Source organism: Myotis nattereri (assembly GCF_964212035.1).
Source record: "Myotis nattereri genome assembly, chromosome: 4".
In the NCBI taxonomy this organism is placed as follows: Eukaryota; Metazoa; Chordata; class Mammalia; order Chiroptera; family Vespertilionidae; genus Myotis; species Myotis nattereri.
Window position 1 is genome coordinate 72,023,060 of NC_138079.1, and position 13,283 is coordinate 72,036,342.

The window sequence follows — 13,283 nt, forward strand, 5'->3', positions numbered from 1 at the left end:
AGGCAGTGACTGAACAGGACAGAGACCCTAAGGCAAGCCTGTCATGGGAGATGCTAGATTCCTTTGATGGGCAGCTTTAACTCCATGACTCCCCAATGCCCTTAGGAAATCTTTCCTTAAAACTATCTAGCATGCTTCCACCCAGTTATCCTGTCTTCAGAATTACTCTCCTTTATTTGGGGTAGGGCCTATATCAGTGATGGCAAACCTCTGACACGCGTGTCAGAGGTGACACGCAAACTCATTTTTTTTGGTTGATTTTTCTTTGTTAAATGGCATTTAAGTATATAAAATAAATATAAAAAAATATGTCTTTGTTTTACTATGGTTGCAAATATCAAAAAAATTCTATATGTGACACAGCACTGGAGTTAAGTTAGGGTTTTTCAAAATGCTGACACGCCGAGTTCAAAAGGTTCGCCATCACTGGCCTATATCATGGTCTGATGGTTCTGACAAACTTATTTGATTCCCTGCCTCTGCCTGTGTCTGTGGCAGCTTTTGAGTGGTGGTTGTGACTTGGGTCTCTCCCCAAGTGATAACAGGCATCTGTGAATTCTGTGTCCAAGAGAATTTTCTGGCCCCTTCCCCTACCCTGTCCTAGAGGAAGGATTTCATTGTCTGTGTCTTAGAGGTGCAGGGGTGGGCAAACTTTTTGACTCAAGGGCCACAATGGGTTCTTAAACTGGACCGGAGGGCCAGAACAAAAGCATGGATGGAGTGTTTGTGTGAACTAATATAAATTCACGGGCCCGCAGGCCGTAGTTTGCCCACGGCTGGGTTAGAGGGTTGTTTTTTGTTTTTTGTTTTGTTTTGTTTTGTTTTGTTTTATCATTTCTCTACTTCTTAAAGCTTTAGTTTTGTAAAGAAAGGGGTCTGGGATATGGGTGGGGTTTTGAGCCTGTTTACCTAGGAGGGACTCTTTCCAGTGTCTTCCCCTGCCCTCAGTCTCCCAGGTGAGAGGCACATGAAAAAGGGACATGAGTGAGAACAAGTTGCCTTGTCTGACATGACAGCACACGCGCTGCCTTTAATCACTCTTTAACATAGCTGGGGTTTTTTTTACTCACTTTGGTGGAGGCTGCCTCTTTTCCTGTGATTTGCCAAAGGTGGGACAATCTTTGTGTCCTATCTATCCTAAGGGAGCTTGAAACTCCTTGCAGTTCTGTTCATTCCGTTATTTTGTGATCCCTGTTCTCTGATGGTCTAGTAAAGTTATGATTTTGAAGATTGTCTGGCTTTTTCTCATTTTTAGCATGAGATTAATGTTCTCCCGTAGATTTCTATCTGCTAAGCAAAATCTCCTCTTGTTTTTAAAAATCAGGACTGTTTCTGCATCAGGATTTTATCTTCGGTGGGTATAGCAGAGTTAGGGATAAAACGTATGCATAAATAGTGTGTTATATTCTAGGCATGTGAAATCATGATGTTATCAGTTGCCACTCTTACGGCAGCTATATTCTGTAAATTCTTTGAATGAAAACATTGTGCGGTAATGGAACACACAATTCAACATTAGTCAAGGCTCCCATAGCGGATCACAGCTAGCCGGGAAGACATTGTTTCTAATATATTTTGCTTTGGGGTCCTTTTTCAACACAGTTCCCTTGTCCTTTCCAACCAGGTGGTTGACCAGATTGATACCCTGACCTCTGACCTACAGCTGGAGGATGAGATGACCGACAGCTCCAAAACCGACACCCTGAATAGTAGCTCAAGCAGCACGACAGCCTCCAGCCTAGAGAAGATCAAAGTGCAGGCCAATGCACCGCTCATTAAACCCCCAGCACACCCATCTGGTATCCTCACGGTCCTGAGGAAGCCAAACCCTCCACCGCCTCCTCCGCGGTTGACACCCGTGAAGAGTGAAGACCCCCAAAGGGTGGCGCCCGCTGTCAATCCTGTAAAGACCAATGGCACCCTTCTGCGGAATGGTGGCTTACCAGGAGCACCAAACAAAATCCCCAATGGAGACATCTGCTGCACACCCGGTAGCAACTCGGACAAGGCGTCCGTGCAGCCTCTGATGCATAGACCTGAAAAAGACAGGTGCCCCCAGGCAGGGCCTCGGGAAAGGGTTCGGTTTAATGAAAAAGTGCAGTACCATGGCTATTGTCCTGACTGTGAGAGCCGGTATAACATAAAAAACCGGGAGGTCCATTTGCACAGTGAACCTGTCCAGCCGCCAGGAAAGCTTCCTCCCCAAGGCCCTCCCCGCCCTCCTCCACCGCATCTCCCTCCATTTCCACTGGAAAATGGGGGACCGGGAATAAGCCACAGTAACAGCTACCCGCCTCTCAGACCTGCAACTGTGCCTCCTCCCACTGCACCAAAACCACAGAAGACGATCTTGAGGAAATCAACCACTACAACAGTGTGATGTATGCCATTTAAAAACACTTTTTATTTTATTTTCATTTTTATATTATAAACATAATAAGTAATGCGCACTTTCTACTCAAGCAATAAAAAGCCCAAATATATTAATCCTGCATTCAGCAAAGTGGCATAAAAATCACCTGGTAAGTATGCAGTACATTGTTATATCCTGGGTATACACTGTTTAAAAAGTTGCATTATCAGAAACCACAGAATAATGAAAAAGCTGAATATATTGTTTTTTCAGTTGACCTGTAACAGTGGCTTGTAGTTTCAAATCATTTGATTTACTGTAAGAGATGGGATTAGATTTATTTTATTCATGTGTAACTTATCTATATTAATAATATCTCATACTATTAATTTTGACCTAATGCTTTTTCATAAGAAATTTTAATACTGAAAGACCATTTTATTATTTTTTTCTAAAGATGTTTGTTACTAGTTTTGCATTATTCTGAGGACAATGGCAAAAAGTTTATTTTCTATACTACACAGATTATTATGACCACCCCATCAGTACAATGAAGTGAATTAGTTATATGCAAATAATAATAATAATAAAAACTTGAGAGTATTTGCTTAGGAAGTTTTCAATATTCAGTATTTTTGGAAGTGTCAATGAAGTACTGATGGGGTGGTTATAATAATCTGGCCGGTCATAATAATCTGGCCACTCAGTGTAAACAATTAGAATTAACAATTAGAATTCGACCGTATAGGTAATGAAAGATTTGGTGTGTGGAAATATCATGCCAATAGACAGTAGATAATAGCAAAACCAAATTTTTCGTAGAATAAAAATGAAGCAGTAGTGCGGTTAATCCCTTGTTAATACTCATCAAATTGGGTAGTAACACAGACAGAGTTTGAATGGAGAAGATCACAGTTAATTATGTGAGATTTTTCTAAATTAAATATCATAATCAAGTCATAAATATAACTTTACTCATTTTCATATTATATTATATATTTTGGTATCTCAAGGACCTTCTATTGAATGCCTCCTACACTGCCAACCCCTTCTACCCTTCTCACGCCCACATTTTTCCAGGACACAACTTAATCCAGTACATGGAAGTGGTGGGACGACTTGCCTCCTGTATCAGCAAGTTCTCTGCCTGCCTGAGGGAATTCCATTGATAGAAGAACTATAGGGAAAAATAAAGATGCTTCTAGAACAGGATGTTTTTAGCATTCGCCTTAAGCTGATTCCCTTGAAATATGCCAGGGGTCTTTGTTATTCAGTGAAGGAAGAGAAAAACTCCTTTGCTTCTAACGGCCAATAAAGGTGTGTTTTTGTTTTAATTTAGTCTAATTTACCACTTTAGGTCACTTATCACCCATGGACCAAGTTTACTTCCCTACTATTATGATTTGAACTTAATTGATATTTGGCCCTGGAACTAGAAATGAGTTTATTTCCCCTAAAATCATGATGACAGGTGCATATCTGAACAATATTTGTCAATTAAGTGGGAAGAGTAGAGGGATTCATCTTTAGGGAAAATTTGTTTATTGCACAACTTAATGAAGAGTACTGTGATTTTTTTTGACTAGTTCACTTTTGATCTTTAAACTTTAATTTTTGTTGCTACAGAGAAAGAGTATTCAGTTATATTTCCTTGTTGCCTTTTTCAAGTTATATCATGGTAATTTGGAATACTATTTTTTAAATAACTTTCTATTAAAAGATGATATAATGTTTTAGGCAGAATGACAGAAAGATAATAGGCTTTATTTTTTAAAGAAACAATTGAATGAAAACAAAGAGGACACTCAGAATGATTTTCGTTCTGTGTTTGTGGACATGAAGGTAATGTAAGTAGAATAATTGTAATTTTTCATATAGTTACAAAACATAAGACCAATAATCAAGAAAGGCCATAATCAAAATTTATTAATTTTATGATAAGTATGTTTAATAAATATGAGTCAAGTAAACAAATAATTGATTTATTGAATAGCAAAATAATACATTCTTAACTTTTTAATGCACCCATTTGGCTTGATAGAAATAAACCCAGGGTTTTATTATCTTTCTATATTTAAATAATATTTTCAAATGTTCATCCAGTGTTAGACCTTTTGGTCTTAGAAGACATCTTTCTTCCACAGCCTATTACTGAGACCCAATAATTAGCTTATAATTTCAGACATTGACTCTCTCTTGATATCTGGGAACCAATCTGAATCTCAAAATAGAGCTTCTTGTCAATCACAAATAATCCACAGAGTAGATAACTTATTTGCAATAAATCAAGTTGAATAATTCGAGCTGGTTGAGTATGAATATTGAGCCAAAAGCCTAAACACAACCTCTGAGGTTTAAATCCTTCTCTCTGCCTCAAAGTGCAGACAAAGCTACCCCATGAAAGACCATTGTTTAAAATATGATTAGTGACATATGCCCAAACTACAAGGTCTGTTTTTATTTAACACATTTATAAGCAACTGTTGGCCTGGAAAGCTGAGTTAAATCCCAAGCTAAAAAAAAAGTTATAGTTATTGACCTTCTTCTCTTATTATAGTTAATCACATAATCAAGAGTGTTAGTACAGCAGTGTTAAGACTTTCTTTTGACTTTATTTGCTCTATATGCTCCCCTTTTTTCCATTAATATATGGAATATATGAGGCCAATAAGGTATTTTTGTTTGTTTGTTTGTTTGTTTTACTGATGATTTGGTAATATTCACTGAAACTTAGTTATTTCATATGTATATATACCATATTTATATATTTGTAAAACATAGAAAGCAGTTAACACAGAGCATCATAATATTTGTCTGGAATCTTGTGATTGAAGTGTAAGGGACTGCAGTTTTTGCTATCAGCCAGCATTGCTTTCAGAATTTAAATTTTGAACTGCAAGCTCTGTGTATCATCCATTAAATTATCGTAACACATGGTATATATTTCCTGTTCCTGAAGATTCCAAAGTTGAAATGCTTTCCTCACATCATTAATGGGAAGTTATTTTTTACAATATGCATTTGAACACTTTAAATTGCTTAATCCATACAAAGGACTATGGACTAACCTCCATAGTCCTTTGAAAGGGATGTTTCTGCAAAATATAAATGGTAATACTGCTTATGACAAAATCAATTCTTAATGAAAGGCAGAATATATACTTTAAAAATGTAGCATTCATTAATTAAATTGGAATAGGAAAGGTTTTTGTCTTGTTCATTTAAACAAAGATTATCTCACTTCTGTGATGGGAGGTTGTTGTGCCCCTGCTGATGAAAGATAAAAAGAAAATAAAAATAGACCAAAGTTCTCTTTCATCTCTTGGTAGCTATAGCAGTTATAAAAAGAAACAAAACTGATATTTTTAGGTCATGCTTAAGCTAAATATAAAATCTGCTCAAAAATACAGGGCATACAAAAAAGAGAAATTTCCCATTTCTTTCAATGTGATATAATTATATTCATACCTCCCCTCATTAGTTTAATAATATTCTAGAAAAAATGAGTCTATTAACTGAAATGGTTTCATTACCATAAAATTCTTGTCTTTGAATTATGCCTGCATATAATTAGTTAATGAATAAAGAAATAAGGCACTGCATTATATGGCTTTTTTTTTTGCTTTTTTTTTTGGACAAATCAGTAGTTAAGTTGTTTATGGCAGCTACACAGTCTCTGAAACTATGCAAGACCTCTTACCCACAGGTTCTAATTATAGCTCTTTGTGGATCCTCTATGAAGAGCCTGAGTGGTTCCACTTGGAATTGCACCAGGAATGGTGTAGTCAAGTCATAAATCACTGCCTTAACTGAATTGTTTTCCAGGGAATACATGCAAAAAAATGCATTGTCAAGCCTTGTAATTGTCCTGATTTAGTTTCTTTCTCTCGACTTTGTTAGTTGTACATCTTACTATAATATGCACTCAAATTTGTAGCAAAAGATTGCATTGCAATGTACTTCAGTGATTTCTAAGTGAGGGAGTGATTTATGAGCAATAAAAATTCATATCATGTAATTGGGTAAAATATATAGACTCTGATGATTAATAGACACTATCAGATAATCATGCGATGTTTTTTGGGTCAATTTGACACTATATTTGAATTTTTAGACTAAATATTTTGGAGTTTTAGAATCATTCCAGTTTTCTGATTCTGAAGTAATGACAGTTTTGATGCTACTTTGAAGGCACACAGCAGTGTTGAACATAAAACTGCAGTTAACCATATCTTAGTGGAACCGCAATTATGTAGGCTGTCATTTTATTGGACATTCTTGGATTTATCATTCTGATCTTTTGGGGGAAAACTAAAATGGAACATACAGAAGATTTGCGTATAAACCCACTTTAAAATGTTAGTAAATCAACAAAGAGTATAGAGTTGGTTAAAGGCCAAGGTAAAATAAGGAGGACATATTGCTTATAATTTATAACTTCTAGAGTTATCAAAAATAGGTAAGCTAATAGTAACTGCTTTATAAAACTTTACATACATTAGAGTTTCATATGAATGTATGAAATAGTTATTATCCTTATTTACAAGTGAAGAAACTTAGGATCTCAGTTTCAGTATTTTATTAAAATCAACCCTTTAAAGTGATTTGGATAGTATTTTAGTGACAGCCTGACTTCCCACAATTTTCCCCCACAACATCACCATTTAATTGTGTTCTTCATACCGCTGAACTTTGCAAAATTTTTCCTTTATTCTTAGCAGTTATTTTGACGCTTGAAGGGGGTTACTTAATGTTGTTTTGACATGCTTAATATGTTTGATCTTTGCAGAAAATGAAAGTGATCTCAGGCAATTTAGCTACCACATAAAATGAATGAGCTGCTGAATAATGAAAGCCTCATTTTTCTCATGTATTGTAAGCGGCTTCACCTTTCAGTTTTTTTCCCACTGAGTTCAAAGACTGTTGATTATGCTAGTTTCTTTCCCTAAGAAGTTCTGATTTCATAGTTTTAATGCTATTTGACCCTGAATATGTCACTTCCATTACTGGTATTTCATTTTTGAATTTCATCTACTTAACATTGACCCCTACAGTTCTAAGAAAAGCAATAGATCCACTCCATGGAACCACTAAAAAGCAGTTCATTAGAGATGTCCCTAATAAAATAATTTCCATTCTTTTGTTACTAGACTATAGATATCATTTTCCATGATTTGATCATGTAGTTGTCAACTCTCCTAATCATCAAAGGGGATTTTGAACCAACTAAATAAAACAGTGTGTGCCCTCAAGTGGGTTAGGGTTGGTGTTGACAAGATTTGATATCTAACCCTTCTCAAGCGCTGATTTTATGCCAAACCCTCTTCTACATGTTTGTATGTATTATTTTTTCTCATAACATTATTTTTCCCTTATAAGAACCCAGTGTCTTAGACGCTATTCTTATTTATATTTGCAAATGAGGAAACTATCGCACTGGAGACCTGCTGCCCAAGGTCGTAGAGACAGAAAGTGGTCAAGCCAGAGGAGCAAGGCAGGCAGGAAGCCTCCACAGCCCAAGTTCCTCACCTTTCAGAAATGCCTGGAGTTTGGCCCCTGCGTTGTATAGTGGTCATCTTAGAGCTGAAAGTCATTTCATTGACACTTGCCAGAAGAAGTTGTTGGAATCTATAAAATACGAGGAAAATAAGTGTCTTTCTGTTAAGATAAATTAGTCCATGCATGCTGAGGTAGCAAGCAATCCCAGTATCTCAGAGCCATCGAGTTATACCTTGTTCCCTCGGAGTTCATCCTGAGTCCAGGAGACTCTCCAGGCAGGAATCTCTCAGGCAGTCGAAATTCAGGCACACAGGCTGCATTGGTTGTGTGGGACCACCCTCTGGTCCAGGGTCCTCTTCCAGGACCACCAGAACGGAGAAAGGGATGACTAGAAACTCTTACCTGTATTTTTTTAAATATATTTTATTGATTTTTTACAGAGAGGATGGGAGAGGGATAGAGAGTTAGAAACATCAATGAGAGAGAAACATCGATCAGCTGCCTCCTGCACACCTCTACTGGGGATGTGCCCGCAACCAAGGTACATGCCCTTGACCAGAATTGAACCTGGGATCCTTCAGTCCGCAAGCTGATGCTCTACCCACTGAGCCAAACCGGTTAGGGCTTACCTGTATTTTTTAACCTCAGGCCCTATATGTGCTATGGGCCAAAACTAGTCATGTGGCCCTGCCTATAGTCCCCATATGCCCAGAAAGAAAAGGAGATCCACATGTGGGTAAAGAGTCATACCACCACTATTTCCAAAGGGGTAATATTTTGGTGTGTGTATAATATGACTATATTATAGACTACTATAGCTCTCATGTTCTTCCTTTTCCCATTTCCTGCTGTTCACTTAATCTCACCATAAATTAGAATGTCATCTTATTTTTAAGAAAGATGGAGAGGAAAGGAGTGAATCTGACAATATCCCTGCTAACAAGGTAGAGGGAATTAACAGCATTTACTAAGAAGATGGATGAGTTTTATGACAGCATTTTTCTACCCTATTTGCATTCTGTCCAAGGATACACACCAACTACATTATGTAGTTCAACATTTTAGAATTGCATACTAAATTTTCATTAGTTAAATTTCTAAATAAAGAATGATAGATAAACCTAATTTGAAGACATGTACTTATTGATCCAGAATAGTCAAAGAAATATGAAAATTTACTACAGAAATTTAGGCCCTTGATGATGTAAATTATGATGTGTAGTTATAATATTAATTTAGAGGGCAGCATATTAAGATAAAAGCATACATTTAAAACCAGAGTCCTGGATTTGTGTCTCAATTTTCCCAACTTCTAAGTCACCCTGTTCAAATTGCTTAATGAGTTCTGAGGCTTGCTTTAAAAGGAAGATAATGGTGCCATTCTTTCCTAGCTAATAGGGCTCTTGAGTCATTAATTATTCTCCTCCCCTTATATATTCTGAGCTCACCTAGTCCTCCTTTACATGTAAGGGGCAAGGAAAGTAATAGCACATCCCAAAATGTATGTTTAAGCCATCAGGACTATAAGCTTCAGCTATTTTATAGGCAGCCATGGTGAAAGGTAAGGTGGATGAGGCACCATGGATAGGCAACTTCAGGATTCAACAATCTACAGCCTTCAGAGCTATTAAATAAGCAGAATCGCCACATTACAATACCTCATGCTTTGCATATATCAGAAACACCTTCCAAATTGTTCCTTATAGCATCCTCTTTTTAACATTGTTGATAGTATTACAGATATCTCCCATTTCCCTCCTTTACCCCCCTCTTCACAACCCCTACCCATCCCCCAGGTCTTCACCCCCACCATTGCCTGTGTCCATGGGCTATGTATATAAGTATATAAGTTCTTTGGTTTATCTCTTCTCTTTCCCCTAATCCCCACATCAACATATGTTAGTCTGTTCCATGCCTCCGTGCTTCCGGTCTTATTTTGTTGGTCTCTTATGCTAAGTGAAATAAGCCAATATGAGAAAGACAGATATCATATGATCTCACTTATTTGTGGAATTTAATGAACAAAATTAATCCTCCTGATTGGAGCTAAGTAGACTGTGTATGGCAACATAGCTAATTACTATTTAGTGTTTGCTTTATATTCAGTTATATTATTTGTTTAGGTTGAAAGCTTTTATGCTGATACAGAATGGGTTACACACACTCAGTCATATCCTGTTTCAATTAGTTGTTAAACTTCAACTCCTTTTCATCACGTCTCTCTGTGGTCACAAATATAAAAATGATGTGCATTTCCCTTACTTAATTTTGTCTTGGCCCTGTACTTGTTACCCAAATTGCCTGGTTTTACACATCTTGTTTCTACTGTAGTTAAATTGATACACTTAACCATGCTCGACTACGACCCAATTCCCTAACACTTTTCTCTGTGTTTCTCCTCTCAGGGTACCACCTACCAACATGTTGTTATAAGGCCCTAATGATTTAATGAATGTGTAGATACTTTACAAACTGTAAAACCTCAAGCAAATGCAAATCATTGTAATCAGTTTATGACACTTCTTGCCAAATTACCTGTCTTCCTTGTTAATCTGGTGGGTTGCTTTGTATTTGCCTAGATTATTGCTAATGATATTTTATTAATCTCATTTATAAAGTAATTAGTTTACTTAAGTTTTTTACAGTTATTATTATCAAATAAGCCTACTGATTTTTTTCACAACTTAGCCAGTTGATATATAGAACTCTCATTTTTTTATTTATTAAATTTTGTGAATTAGCAAGTCAGACAATGAACATGACAGATTTCTGAGGTGACTACAATAATTAGTATAGGTTATTACCTGTTTTGACAATGTAGCTTAGTTTTAATTATTTATGACTAGAGGCTCAGTGCACAAAAATTTGTGCACTCGGTGGTGGTGGTGGGGGGGGGGTCCCTCAGCCCAGCCTCTCCCCTCACAGTCTGGGACCCCTCATGGGATGACCACCTGCTGGCTTAGGCCTGCTCCCCGGGGGGGGATTGGGCCTAAGCTGGCAGTCAGACATCCCTCTGGCAGCCCGGGAGCCCTCGGGGATGTCCACTTGCCAGCGGGGAGCAGGCCTAAGCTGCAGTCCAACATCCTTAGCGCTGCTGAGGAGGCGGGAGAGGCTCCCGCCACAACCACTGTGCTGGCAGTTGGCAGCCTGGCTTGTGGCTGAGCAGAGCACCCCTGTGGGAGCGCATTGACCACCAGGGGGCAGCTCCTGCATTGAGCGTCTGCCCCCTGGTGGTCAGTGTGTGTCATAGTGACCAGTCATTCCCAGTCGTTCTGCTGTTAGGGTCAATTTGCATATTACCCTTTTATTATATAGGATAGAGGCCTGGTGCATGGGTGGGGGCTGGCTGGTTTTCCCTGAAGAGTGTCCCAGATCAGGGTGGGGGTCCCGCTGGGGTGCCTGGCCAGCCAGGGTGAGGGGCTGATGGCTGTTTGCAGGCTGGCCACAGCCCCTTCAGGGTGGGAGTCCCCACTGGGGTGCCTGGCCAGCCAGGGTGAGTAGCTGATGACTGTTTGCAGGCTGGCCACAGCCCCTTCAGGTTGGGGTCCCCACTGGGGTGCTTGGCCAGCCTAGGTGAGGGGCTGATGACTGTTTGCAGGCTGGCCACAGCCCCTTCAGGGTGGGGGGTCCTACTGGGGTGCCTGGCCAGTCTGGGTGAGGGACTGATGGCTGTTTCCAGGCTGGCCAAGCTCCCCAGCGGCAACCCTCAACCCATGAGGCTGTGGCCATCCTGGGTGAGGGGCTGATGGCTTTTTGCAGGCTGGCCACAGCCCCCAACCACCCAAGCTCCCAGTAGAGGCTGGCTGGAAGCAGGTATTTGGGATTTATTTATCTTCTATAATTGAAACTTTTTTGCCTTGAGCGGAGGCCACAGCTGGCCAGGGCAGGTGGGAAGCTTGGCTTCCTCCATCGCCGGGGCAACTAAGCCTCCTGCTTGCTCCAGCTCCGTGGCTGCCAGCTGCCATATTGGTTGGGTTCATTTGCATATAGTCACTCTGATTGGATGGTGGGCATGGCTGGAGCGTCATAGAGGTGCAGTCAATTTGCATGTTTCTCTTTTATTAGATTAGATGATATTTAATAGCATATGAGTAAACCCATTTAGAATGTAATGTCAGACTAATTAAATTCTAATAGTAGTAGGATCTTATAAATATTCTAAAATGCTTGTTCAAGTAAGAATTTAAATCACCAAACTTTGTTCAAACAAGAGAATGTCTATGTTTATGGTGAAAAATATCATTAATTGATGAGATGGATTTAATATTTTCAGAGCATTTTACCCCAAAGCAGAATATACATTCTTTTCATATGCATATGAAACATTTTCTAAGACAGACCACATGTTAGGACACAAAACAAGTCTCAATAAATTTAAGAAGACAGAAGTCATATCAAGTATCTTCTCTAACCATAATGGTAAGAAACTATAAATTAATCACAAGAAAAAAACACAAAGACATGGAAGCTAAATAATATGTTAACAAACAATTAACAATGAATGGGTTAACAATGATATCAATAAAGAAATCAAAAGACATCTTGAAACAAACGAAAATGAGAACACAACAATGCAAAACCTATGAGACACAGCGAAAGCAGTCATGAGAGGAAAATTTATAGCATTACAGGCCAAACTCAAGAAACAAGAAAAATCTCAAGTAAACAATCTAACTTTACATTTAAAGGCATAGAAAAGAACAACAAAGCCCAAACTGAGTAGAAGGAAGGAAATAATAAAGATCAGAGCAGAAATAAATGAAATAGACTCTAAAAAAATAAAAAAGATTAATGAAACCAAGAACTGGTTCTTTGAAAAAATAAACAAGGTTGATAATCTCTATTCTGACTTACCAGGAAAATAAATAGAGAGGACCCAAATAAATAAAATCAGAAATGAAAGAGAAGAAGTAATGGTAATCTGACTCCACAGAAATACCAGGGATTATAAGAAAATATAACAACTACATGCCAACAAATTGGACAATCTGGATGAAATGAATAAATTTTTAGAAACAATTTTCATAAGCTGACTCAGGAAAAATCAGAAGAGGGTAAAAGGTTGATAAATGGTGATGGAAGGGGACTGGACTTGGGGTGGTGCATACACAATGCAATACATAGATGATGTGTTACAGAATTGTACACCTGAAACCTATATACTTTTATTAACCAAAATCGCCCCTATAAATTCAATAAAAATCCTTTATTTAGTGATATTATAAATTCTGACAAAGCATTAACTATTGTTTAGCTTTAAACAAAGTCTGATATATTTGAGTACATGTTACAGCGAGGTACCTTTCTGAAGGACTAAGAGCTAAAGTTCTTTGATCACAGTGATTTATGGCTTAAGTGTAAGTATATAAACATTTCTAATAGTCCAAAATGCTCATCTCAATTCAAACTCTTCAGGACAAAAAGGAATATT

At 38.1% G+C, this 13,283-nt stretch overlaps 1 protein-coding gene across 2 annotated transcripts in view; it reads left to right on the top strand.

The window, feature by feature from the left end:
- The window catches only part of PRR16 (proline rich 16), a 235,809-nt gene that overhangs the window by 158,283 nt on the left and 64,243 nt on the right, over nt 1-13,283 (top strand). For both annotated transcript variants that reach the window (XM_081089133.1, XM_081089134.1), the window contains exon 2: nt 1,625-2,381. In XM_081089133.1, the coding sequence (XP_080945259.1) occupies nt 1,625-2,380 (756 nt within the window). In that variant the 3' untranslated portion in view covers nt 2,381. The remainder of the gene's footprint in view (nt 1-1,624; nt 2,382-13,283) is intronic.